We start from the raw sequence: 12,954 nt of genomic DNA, 5'->3' as shown, positions 1-12,954 counted from the left end.
CCTTTAGAATAGTAAAATGCACCCTGCCCTTAAGGGGAACTGACTCCCCTCTCCAGCTGCCAAACTGACCTCCAGCTGAATGGAGATGACCAATGGAGTCCGGAGACATCAGTGACTGGATTAAGCAGTTTTGGTGCCGCCTCATCTACAATCCGATTGGTTACAGTCCGTGCTGCCTATCTACTCTGATGGCAAAAGACTGGATCCCCCCCTTGACCCCATCAGAGATCTGCAATCTCTTAACAGTAACGGACACTGGTTTTGTTTAGAAACTCTGCAGTTTCGAATGGTGGGTACTCACTTAAACGATATTGGCCTGATTTGGCGTTCTGATGTGTAACCTGGCCTAAGGCTCCAGAAGAAAGGTCCAGAGTTCTGCCTCTAGCACATAACAGGTGTGTGTCTGAGCGTGGTTCACACTTCAATGATTTGTAACTTGAATATTGTTCCTGTTGCCCAGTACTTGAAAAAATGGGCAGAAACTAGCTTAGTGTTAAACTGCACATGGTGATAGCAGACGTTTTGTGGTCTCACTGAGTTTTGAGACTGTTCGTGACAGGTGACTTTAAGACCATGTGCGAATAGGATTTCTGTACGTTTAAGTGATGGCTGAACATCTGGGTTTCTGCATCTATAAAACTTGCTCCTATTTTTCTGTTACTGTATTCTTGTTCCTTCCACATATGGTGTATTCTTTCCTGTATTCCTCCATATGTATGATCCCTACACTAGCTGACTTGTTCTCTAGCTTAGACAACTTACTCTCAACTTAATACGGCAGCCAACCTCTGCAACAAATACAGCAAAATTATCACATCCACCAAGTAGTAGCACACATGGTCTTGTACCTAGAAAAAAATAATTCTTTGATTCTGTGTGTGTGTATATATATATATATATATATATATATATATATAAAAATTTTAAGTTGCCTTATTAGAGCTAAAACACCTGTCCTGTGATTTGCCAGACGTTTTGTTGTGCACTGCTTGAGGCAAAAGTACGTAAGAACATAAATAAAAATATGAAAGGAAGGGTTCCGATATAAGATACTGTAAACTGTAAATTTCAGCTTTAGCGACACTTCCAAAATGTTGCCCTTCAAAATTAAAATAATCCCTAATTGGTGATCAGCACCCTACCCCAAAAAAATCGTAGAGGGAACTCTAGAATAAGGACGTACTGTGGGTACATAGTCAGAATCACGGGCTATTCAGAGAAGGGCATGCACATAGATCCATCAGATTTTGATAGCAATGATAATTTTCACAAGTAGATTGATAAGGGCATTGCAGACACATAGATAAAAGTAAAGACTCACATTTATTTACGAGAACGCAATGTGGCAGACTTGCTTATAAACCTCAATCAGGGCCTTAAAGTGGTCTTACAATTTTCAAGAATATGTTCAATGTACAAAGTAAGGCATAAACTAAACACTAACAAATGTAATGAAATCAACTAATGTAGTGAAACATAAGTTTATGTAACAGAAATAATGGTAGACAATTTGCAGACTGAAGTCTTACCTCTAACTAGCTGTGTGCATTTCACTACATGAGTATGAGGGTGATCAATGGTAATTTCAAAACCTGAAAAACAAAAGACATGTCACAGGTATTCCAGAGAACAAACTAAGGTTTGAAGACTATACACTAAACCTAAAGATTCAGATATCTCCCATTAATTCACCATGTCCCCCTGTTATTCCTACAATAGTAAACTAGGTATCTTTGTTACAATATGTTTGCACTGCACCTGTTGCTTTTAAACACTAAAGAGTAATCAGCCACTATGTATGTGTGGTTTATTGCATAACTAAGAACACGAGTACAGGTTGAGTCTCCCTTATCCAAAATGCTTGGGACCAGAGGTATTTTGGATATGCGATTTTTCCGTATTTTGGAATAATTGCATACCATAATGAGATATCATGGTGATGGGACCTAAATCTAAGCACAGAATGCATTTATGTTACATATACACCTTATACACACAGCCTGAAGGTCATTTAATACAATATTTTAAATAACTTTGTGTATTAAACAAAGTTTGTGTACATTGAGCCATCACAAAACAAAGGTTTCACTATCTCACTCTCACTCAAAAAAGTCCGTATTTCGGAATATTTGGATATGGGATACTCAACCTGTATAAGATTACAGTAATGTAGCATAAACAAAATATAATGATTATGTTTTTAAAAACCAACATTGAAATCCAGACACAAGAGCACACTTAAGGTGCATACACACTGAGCGATTTTCCCCCCTTGCCCAGAGAAATCAGCAGAGGTGAACGGCTTTCCACAGCAGGACGCTATGGAAAGCCGTTGGCCCCGCCGTTTATGAAGCTAGGCCATATACATTGGGCGGTTTTGAGCTGAAAGCAGCTCAGAACACCAAAAGTGAGCTGCTTTCAGCTCAAAATCGCCCAGTGTGTATGGGCCTTTACTGACATTGCTTTCAGACACACAACTGTCCCTAAATCAAGGCACTTTCATTCACCGTCCACCTTATACCACATAAAAGCTGCTGATCAGTTGTAGTGGGTCAGTGTAATTTTTACACCTTAAAAAATGTTACTACTCCAGAATGAAGTCAGCTACATAAATTTGCGTTTTCACATGTGTGTAATATGTGTTGCACATAGGGTTGGGGGCGGGGGGGGGGGGAATTGTTTTAAAAAAACAAATAACCGTTTTTTTTTTTATTTAAAATTTAATTTTTTCGGATGAATGTTTTAATGGGAAAAAAATTTAATCTGTTTATTATATTAATAACGTAAAACATTGCTATGTATTAGAAACTTTGATCAACCATGTTTTTATGCTTTCTAACTTTAACAATCCAAAGTTATTAGGCTTTGATATGATTCATTTGGCATCTTTCAATAAAACCAATTTTTTACTGCTCATCACTCTTATTACATCCGAATATGTCCCAACACCACAGTCCTCCTTTCTCTTTGTTGTTGGACTATACATCTGAATATATGTAGATTCAGTAAACATATTAAAACATACAAAGTGCACTCAGATATATATGGAATTGAAAATAAGAACAAGTTAATGTTAAGTATTAGTCCAACTTATTACTTATTAAATAAATCTGAATAGTAATACAAAATGGAAAGTGCAGAAGCACTTTTCAATCACACACACACAAAAAGTATTAGCACTGGGCATTAAACATTTTGAATAAAAACACTTCGCATAATAGGCTTTCTTTAGAAGTCACAATGTACTGCATAATAAAAAAAAAGTGTTTTTTTTTTTAAACCAGTCAACCCTGGTTGCACAGTAGCGCTTTAATTTTTTTTACACTCATTCCAATTCAGTACATCAAATGTAAATTAACGTAGTTGAAAACTTGCACTCATCTAAATGCAGATGCCAAGAGATGCGGTGGTTTACACATGCATTCCCACATACATTTGATTTGAACAAGTAATGTTTAAATAGGTAATTTGAACATGTGTATACATATAAATGGGCTGAGGTAGACAGGGACACAGCTGCTTGTCTGTGACTTTACACAAATGCCATTACAAAGTCCTTCCCTGGCGTACATCTGTGCGCCCGAATGTGCTGGGACTGGGACATCCACTTTCAGCAGCTGTAGGGACACCATGTAAACTTGCACCAGCCCTACGGCAGGTGCAATTTCTCCATCTGCAATGGCTCTATTTGAGGGATTGAGCATCTGTGTGCACCACCACTTTACTGACATACCCAGGACATTCCCATAACACACCCATAGGATGGACCATCTGTGTGCGTGCACTTAGCCGCCTCCCCATTATGTTTCCTGGGCATTTCTGATACCGTGTATCTCAATCACACCAGCGCCTATGTGCATACACTCTGGGTAATGCAAGCACCGTAGGAGTTCAAAGGGATTTTCAAGCACCCGCAGTAGCAAAAGATCACTCAGAAACAGGTGTGTACAAATATTAATAACGGTTACTATGTGCTTTGATATGAAATCAAGAACACATTAGAAATGGCAGGCTGTACAAAGCCTAACACTAAGTATAAGGATATGGGTCATTGGGTCGACAGTCATTAGGTCAACCACTATTGGCCGACATGCATTAGGTCGACACGTCAAAAGTTCGACATGAGGATTTTTAAAAACTTTTTTGGTGTTGTTTTCTTTGTAATGTGACCGGGAACTCCAATTAGTGCACCGCGTCCCCTCGCATGGCTCTCTTCGCTCGCCATGCTTAGGGCAAGGTGCCTCGCTCCGCTACCGCTGCACTTGGCACAGGTTACCGTTCCCAATTGTAGTCCACGTGGATCGTAAAGTATGAAAAAGTCCAAAAATTTTAAAAACAATGTGAAAAATTCATGCTGACCTTTTGGACTGTCGAACTAGTACATGTTGACCTAATGACCCTGTCGACCTAATGCATGTTGACCAATAGTGGTCGACCTACGTGGTGTCGACCTAATGACCATATCCCAAGTATAAAGCAAAGTTGTCAATCCTTCCCCGTTTAGCTTTCCTTATGTTGGTCTGTCTATACGTCTTTTCAGTGTGTCATTACCTATTATATAGATTGTTCAGAAAAACATTTGCTTGATTTGCGGTGTATTACCCCTTTGTCAGATCAGTTTGTTAATGTTTCGGGCTACTGTTTTTTCACTGTGACCTGGATTCTTAAATAAAGAATGCATTAATAAAAAACAGAGTTATCAGCTTAAGGCTTTGTACAAACTGATGTTTGCAATAATTTTTGTTAATTGTACGTTAAAACACATACCACAGTGTATTTATGTGTTTATTATGTGCATAGAAGTACATTCTATTTGCATATTATTAACGTACCTAGGGGTAAATTTACTAAGATGGGAGTTCTATTTAAAATGGGATGTTGCCCATAGCAACCAATCAGATTCTACTTCTCATTTACCTAGCACCTTCTAAAAGATAATACCTGGAATCTGATTGGTTGCTATGGGCAATATCCCATTTTAAATAGAACTCCCATCTTAGTAAATTTACCCCCTAGTTCCAGCCAAATGTATGTGAAACGCTTATGTAAGCACTTCTTAACCTCATCTCACTGCATTTACAATGCGCTTCCATTTACACAAGCATAAGTTTTCAACTACGATGACACACTTAAATGGAATGGAACTGAAAGAAGCTTTCATAAGAAGTAAAGACACATAAAAAAACGCAAATATGCACTGCCTCATTTGGAACAAGGATTTTTATATTCACATTCATTTTCATGCTCTTATCCTGCTTTAGAAATGCATCGTAAACACAGATTTTAACACCAGTGAATATGTAGTGTAAGAAAGATAAAAATTTGCACATGACAACACAACCATGCTGTAAATGCAATGCATTCAGCACAAATTCCTATTCTGCTTCCTCCAGGTCAGTCTTGCTCCAGGGCTGAGGACAAGGCTTTCTCAGGGCTTCCGAGGCTCCCCATTTCCAGCCATTCTGGAAGACTTACCCAGGGTCTGCAGTATAATGCTCTCTAGAATGACCAGGTCTTGGGCTTGTTGCAGGTATGCCTGTTGTTGAGAGGACAGGCAAATTACTCACTGGGAAGCACTCTGTACAAAACAACCAGGGTATACAGGCAGGGCCACCTACTGGTCATGGTTCTGCATAACCTGTAAATGAAACAGGCATCTGGAGGACCTTATATTGCTGACTGAATGCAGTGAAACAGCAAAAAAATATTCAGAATTAGGTGGTCCTATTTGTTGCTGAATACACTGAACTATAAGGAAGAACAGACCATATCCAGTTGGTGAACCTGCATGGCAAGTATTGGTCCCAAACAACAGAGGCAAAAGATCCAGTGAAAGACATTGCTACATGCAAACATGAAGGTAATACATTTAACCTCTCTTTTCTACTAAAACACTCTAGGAAATATGATTTGACATCTGGTTATACTGACAACTCATCTGTACCTATGTTATGATAGAGAAAAGCATGATGAACGCATGTTTAGAACAGTGTAGCAACAACAGCTATTTAAATCCAGAAACATTAATTTAGATACTTGTAAAGAGGGCCTTTAACAAGGTCACAGCTGCCTTTATCATTGCTACAGTAAGTTTCAGTTTCCCAAACTTATCCTCCTTGACCTATCTGTTGACTTTGACACTGTTGACCACTCTTTCCATCTTCAAACCTTCCATACTCCCTTGGCGCTCCATGACCATGTTCTCTCATGGCTGTCCTCATACCGCTCTAACTATTCCTTCTCTGTCTCAAACCCCCACCCCCAATGTGGTCCTCTAGACTATGTTCTTGGTTCCCCGCCCTGCAAGTCTACAATACCACTTTTATGCTGACAATACACAAATCTACTTCTCCACCCCTGACCTCTACCCTCCACCCTCTCTCTCATCTCCATGTGGCTCGCTGCAATGTCTTCCGGGATGTCCCAGTACTTTTTTTAAACTCAATGGGGGGGAATTCAATTGTTTTCCCCGTGGCTCCCACTAGATGGTGCCGACAGAGCAATTCAATTGTTGCTCCGTTCAGTCGTGATTAGCTGCGGGGAGACACATTTCAGCTCGCAGCCCCCCATGCTACCAAGCAGAAATGTGCGAAAAGTGACCCGTGGCGGCACTTTGGGTACGAATGGCACGAAAAACACAACAATATTTGAATATAGCCCCCTGATCTCCCGTCGCTTTAGATGGGAGATTGAAACGATAAAACCCCCAACATGTCTAAGACATAGCATATTGTCTCCACCTCCAGGGTCTTTTTTTTTCACTACGACCTAACTCTTTCTATTTGCTAACAATACTCTATCCTGTCCCTCAAGTTTACTGCCTGGGTGTCATCCCTGACTCCTCCCTCTCGCTCAACCCCCATATTTATTCTATCTCTAAGTCTTGTTGCTTTAATCCAGACATGAAATATGCAGGATCAGTTCGGACCCTGTAGGTTACCAAATCTCTTATTCATGCACTTGTCATCTTCCTCCTGGCCAACTGCAAGACCCGTCTCCCTGGTCTTCATCTCAACCCACTTAAAGCTATTCTCAATAATGCTGCCCACCTCTTCTTCCTTTCTCATCGCTCCTCTCTGAACTCCTTCATAAACTCCCGTTCCCCTACAGAATCAAGTTTAAGCTCCTCATCCTCACTTTTAAAAGCACTCAATTGCTCCTAGTGAGCCATTTGACTTGTGCTTTACACCAAATGAAAACAACCTAAGCTACCAACAATCCAAATTACAAGCATGACATACTCTGTAAAAAACAGCAGTAAGAGCTGTATAAAATATTCTAATAAGCTAGACAATAGTAAGTAGATCTTCAGAATCTTAACTGCCTTCTAGATATGATAAATTAACAATGTGTAGATGGAAACTACTAAAAAGACAGGTACTATATAGCTACTTTGCAAAACCAAATGCTTTTAAACACATAACTTAACCTAACATTGATACCATAGATCTGAAGAAAAAAAAAAATGTATTAACATTTTCCTACTATTTATTCATAAACCATATTGATCCTTGCATGTAATACCCAGGCTTTAACTACTATTGCTCTATCTTCCCCTCCTTAGCCAATCTTTATCCAAACAAATGTCCTCTGACTATTACAGCCAGCACAATTCACTTAAAACATAGTTGTTTAACTAATATCCTAATGTTACACTGGGATGCCAGGCTAAGTACATTATTAAGCACTAAGGGGCTGATTGATAGTTGGGAACAATTGTGGCAGCTGCCTGTGGGCTGCAAAAGCCAGTTAACACACATCATGTAATGTTCTATGGGGCAGATGTATTAAGCCTGGAAAAGTGATAAAGCAGTGATAAAGAAGTGATAAGTGCAAGGTGATAATGCACCAGCCAGTCATTATGGGTCTGAAAAATGACAGTTATTGGTTAGCTGATTGGCTGGTGCGTTATCACCTTCCACTTATCACTGCTTTATCCCCAGGCTTAATACATCTGCCCCTATATAACATCTATGCTGGCTGCCTTACCTCGGGGATCAGCAGCGCTGTGTGTCACTGAGCCGCCAATGCACACAGGACGCAACACTCAGCTTGCCTTTCCTCTAAAAGCACGTCCCCAGACTCCAGTGAAACTAGCCAATGGGAGTCTCGGGGCAGGCTTAGGAAGAAGTGAAGTCGAATGTTGCATCTTATGTACAGCAGCGACTGTGAAACTCACATTGCTGTGGATCCTGAGGTAAGGCAACCAGCACATATATTACATACATTACTAGTACGTTTATCTGTGTTTACTGGCCCAACCCCAATGCAATGTGTGGTCTGCATCATTTTAGCAAAACCATGCAGCAAATTTGTTAGCTAATGGGCAAAACCACGTGCACTACAGGTGGGGCAGATATAACATGTGCAGAGAGTTAGATTTGGGTGGGGTGTGTTCATACTGAAATCTAAATTGCAGTGTAAAAATAAGAAACAAAATAACCCAAATCTTACTCTCTCTGCACGTTATATCTGAGCCCCTGCAGTGCACATGGTTTTGCCCTTTAGCCAACAAATTTGCTGCAGCGATCAGGTCTGAATTAGGCCCTATGTTGCATTGCAGGTATCGCAGATCTAAAAGAGACAGAGGTATAGGTTTGGTCTTCTTCTAGCTCATATCTAAATATCAGTGTAAAAATAATGCTGTTCAGCATTTTTGGGCTATCTCCAAAAGCACCCTGCATACAAAAATAATAAAAAAATGTATTTGCACACCTTGCAAATGTTCATGTACAAAGTTGCTTCTATTTTTGCTTTGCTCCCAACTTAGAATCAGCCCCTTATTAAATATGTAATTATCGGGTTAATCTGTAGCTGGATTGTACAACCATGATTCTTACATATGCAATGCTAGCAGCATGACAGTTTATACGACCCAGTGACTACTGTGATGCTAGATATTGGTCATATTCAAATCAACCAGCTGATTATAGTGCATGTTTATAATTCCATTCAGAAAATGACAGCAGGTGGTGTGTGCGTACCATCCTACTCCGAGAGCACTTAGAGCCCTGAAGGGGCGAGCTACTAGAAATCACTCACTTAGGCCATCTACGTGTGGCGTTACACTGTACATCAATCCGGTGACAAACGGAACTACATTTTATTGTTCTCAATTTGAAAAAAAATCTCTCAGTAATAAAAGCCATTTAAATATAAAACATGGGACAAAGAAACTAATCCAGAGACCAACTGATAAATGGTGTGAGAATCAAAAAAAAATCACAATATAATTACACATGAACACTAATCGATACTGCTGCACCCCAATTTTAGGAGCTACAATGAAAAAATAGGAATTTAATACCTACCGGTAATTCCTTTTCTCGTAGTCCATAGTGGATACTGGGGAACTGTACTTTAGTACAGTGGGGTATAGATCGGGTCCACTGGAGCCTGGCACCTTAACAAAACCTAGAGTGTATGTGTGTGCTGGCTCCTCCCCTCTATGCCCCTCCTACCAGACTCAGTCTAGGAAACTGTGCCCGAGGAGACATACATACCATGAGAGAAGAAACAAATACAACAGCGGTGAGGCAACAAGCCAACACACAACCATAATCAACAAAAGAGCGCAAACCAGAACAGAGGATAGCAACGTCCATAACAAAAAGGATAGCAAGCTAACCCAACGGCGGACCAACCAAAACACTTACAGCCAGTAAGCAGGAAACGAAGCACTGAGGCGGGCGCCCAGCATCCACTACGGACTACGAGAAAAGGAATTACTGGTAGGTATTAAATTTCTATTTTCTCTAACGTCCTAGTGGATACTGGGGAACTGCACTTTAGTACCGTGGGGAAGTCCCAAAGATCCCAAAACGGGTGGGAGAGTGCAGTGACCCCTGTAAAACCGCCTTACCGAACTGAAGGTCATCCTTGGCCAAGGTGTCGAACCTATAGCACTTCACAAATGTGTTTGAACCAGACCAAGTAGCAGCTCGGCACAACTGTAAAGCAGAGACACCCCGGGCAGCCACCCAGGAAGAACCCACCGACCTCATCGAGTGGGCCTGAACAGACGTCGGCAAAGGCAGAGCCGCCGAAGTATAGACTAGTTGAATAGACAACGAGCAACAGATTGCTTAGAAGCCGGCCGACCAATCTTGGTGGCATCATAAAGGACAAACAGTGAGTCAGATTTCCGATGAAGGGCCGTCCTTTTGATCTAAATCCTCAGAGCCCTCACCACATCCAAGGACTCGGGGCCCACAGAAGCGTCAGACAACACCGGAACCACAAGAGGCTGATTCACGTGAAAAGCGAACACCACTTTAGGCAAACATTGAGGTCGGGTTCTGAGTTCAGCCCTATCCTCATGAAAAATCAAGTACGGGCTCTTACAGGATAAGGCCCCCAATTCAGAGAGAAGCCTTGCAGATGCCAATGCCAGCAACACGACAGTCTTACAGGTGAGAAACTTCAATTCCACCTTTCGTAAAGGTTCAAACCAGTCCAACTGAAGAAAGGACAAAACTACATTGAGATCCCACGGAGCCGTGGGAGGGACGAAAGGCGGTTGCATATGAAGAACTCCTGTCAGGAAAGTCTGCACCTCCGGCAACAATGCAAGTTGTTTCTGGAAGAAAATTGAGAGCGCCGAGATCTGCACTTTGATGGAGCCCAATCGTAGGCCCAAATCCACATCTGCTTGCAGGAAAAGCAGAAAACGACCAATTCGAAATTCCACGGGAGAAACCTTTCTACGCTCACCCCAAGAAACATATTTCTTCCAGATACGGCGGTAGTGTTTTGACATAACCGCTTTCCTGGCCTGTACTATAGTGAAAATGACCTTGGAGGGAAGGCCTCTTCTGGCTAGAATTTCCCTCTCAACTTCCAAGTCGTCAAACGTAGCCGCTGTAAGTCTGGAAAGACGAACGGCCCTTGCGGAAGAAGATCTTTTAAACGAGGCAGAGGCCAGGGTTCCTCCAGAGACATGGTCAGGAGGTCTGTGTACCAGGCCCGTCAAGGCCAATCCGGGGCAATTAAAATTGCCTGAACGCTTTCCCTTTTGATTCTTTTAGAACTTTTGGAACGAGCGGGATTGGAGAGAACAGGTAAACAAACTGGTAAGGCCATGGGGCACTCCCACAGCCTGCGGATCCCTCATTCTGGAACAGTAATGGCGTAGCTTCTTGTTGAGACGAGAAGCCATAAGGTCTATCTGCGGACACCCCCACTGATGAACCAATTGTTGAAACACCTGAGGATGAAAGCCCCATTCCCCCGGATAGAGGCCGTGCCTGCTGAGGAAGTCCGCTTCCCAGTTGTCCACTCCTGGAATGAATATGGCTGAGATGGCCTTTGCGTTGGCCTCCGCCCAGAGGAGTATCTTTGACACTTCTCGCATTGCTGCTCTGCTTCTTGTTCCTCCCTGTCGGTTTATGTACCCCACCGCCGTGGCATTGTCCGACTGAACTTGGATGGCCTGATAGAGGAAATAGGAGGCTTGATGAAGGGCACTGTAAATTGCCCTGAGTTCCAGGACGTTTATTGGCAGTGCCGATTCCTGACTCGACTTTTTCCCCTGAAACTGGGCCCCTTGAGTCACAGCACCCCAACCCCGGAGGGTGGCATCCATCGTTAGTAGAATCCACAACTGGGTATTGAAACTCCAGCCTTTGTAGCCACCACAATAGAGAAATCTGTGCTTTCGGGGATAAGGTCACCATCTGATGCATGTGCAGGTGAGACCCTGACCATTTGTCCAGCAAATCCAGCTGAAAAGGTCTGGCATGAAACCTGCCGTATTGGACTGCTTCGTATGTGGCTACCATCTTGCCCAGCAAGCATATGCAAAGATGTATCGAGACCTTGCGGGGTCGGAGTACTGAGTGCACCACAGCTTGGAGAGCTAAGGCCTTGTCCAAAGGGAGGAACACTTTCTGAGACACCGTATCCAGTATCATTCCCAGGAACTGCAGACGTTGGGACAGTTCCAAGTGAGATTTCTGAAAATTCAGGATCCATCCATGTTCCGTCAGCAGGCGAGTTGTCAGGTCGATGATTTGCAGCAGGCAGTCCCTGGACTATGCTTTTATCAGGAGATCAAACAAGTATGGGACAATGTTGACACCCATTTTGCGCAGTTGCAGAATCATCTCCACCATGACCTTTGTGAAGAACCTTGGAGCTGTGGAGAGACCAAAGGGTAAGGCCTGAAACTGGAAGTGGCAGTCCAAGATGGCGAACCTGAGGTAAGACTGATGAGGAGGCCACATATGGATGTGTAGGTAAGTATCCTTGACGTCTAGTGACACAAGAAATTCCCCCTCCTCCAGACTGGACACCATTGCCTGCAGGGACTCTATCTTGAATTTGAAAACCCGCAGATAAGGGTTCAAAACCTTCAGACTCAAGATGGGCCGCACCAAACGTCCTGTTTTGGCACAACAAAAAGACGCAAAACCCCTTGGTGAACAACGGAAGAGGAACCACAACTCCCGTCTGTAAAAGCTTTTGAATGGCTTCTTGCAAGGTAACTCTTGCAGTGGGTAGAGCTGGTAAGCTTGACCTAAAAAATCTGTGAGGAGGGAGTGTTTGAAATTCCAGCAGGTATCCGTAAGAAATGAGGTCCCTCACCCGAGGATCCCAACAGGACTGTGCCCACACGTGGGCGAAGTGTTGAAGGCGAGCACCTACTGGAAAGTCGCCCTTCTGTTTGGGCCAACCGTCATGCGGAAGATTTTATGGTAGAGGTTCCGGGGTTTTGGTCCAAGGAATTTGCAGCTGCAGGTTTTCTGGACTTACCATGAGATCCTCTAGGAGCACTGGAGGCCCCTTGGCCTCTGGCTCTGAATCTTGCCACACGAAAGGACTGCAAGGAGGGGCCTGAGTAAGAGCATCTAGCAGGAGGTGCAGCCGACGGCAGATAGGTGGACTTACCCGCCGTAGCCTGAGAAATCCATTTATTCAACTCGTCTCCAAACAAGGCATCACCTGTAAAGGGAA

At 42.7% G+C, this 12,954-nt stretch overlaps 1 protein-coding gene across 4 annotated transcripts in view; it reads right to left on the bottom strand.

Moving 5' to 3' along the window:
- Positions 1–12,954, bottom strand: part of CCNT1 (cyclin T1) — an 84,979-nt gene that overhangs the window by 42,297 nt on the left and 29,728 nt on the right. For all 4 annotated transcript variants that reach the window (XR_010213146.1, XM_063952748.1, XM_063952749.1 and 1 more), the window contains exons 4-5: positions 5,476–5,536; positions 1,530–1,592 (exon numbers count right to left, since the gene is read on the bottom strand). Coding sequence is in view for 3 of the 4 variants with exons in the window: in XM_063952748.1 (XP_063808818.1) it covers positions 1,530–1,592; positions 5,476–5,536 (124 nt within the window). In the remaining variant the exon portion in view is untranslated. The remainder of the gene's footprint in view (positions 1–1,529; positions 1,593–5,475; positions 5,537–12,954) is intronic.

The sequence above is a fragment of the Pseudophryne corroboree genome, chromosome 2, assembly GCF_028390025.1.
Source record: "Pseudophryne corroboree isolate aPseCor3 chromosome 2, aPseCor3.hap2, whole genome shotgun sequence".
Lineage (NCBI taxonomy): Eukaryota > Metazoa > Chordata > Amphibia > Anura > Myobatrachidae > Pseudophryne > Pseudophryne corroboree.
This window is presented reverse-complemented; position numbering and strand designations above follow the sequence as displayed.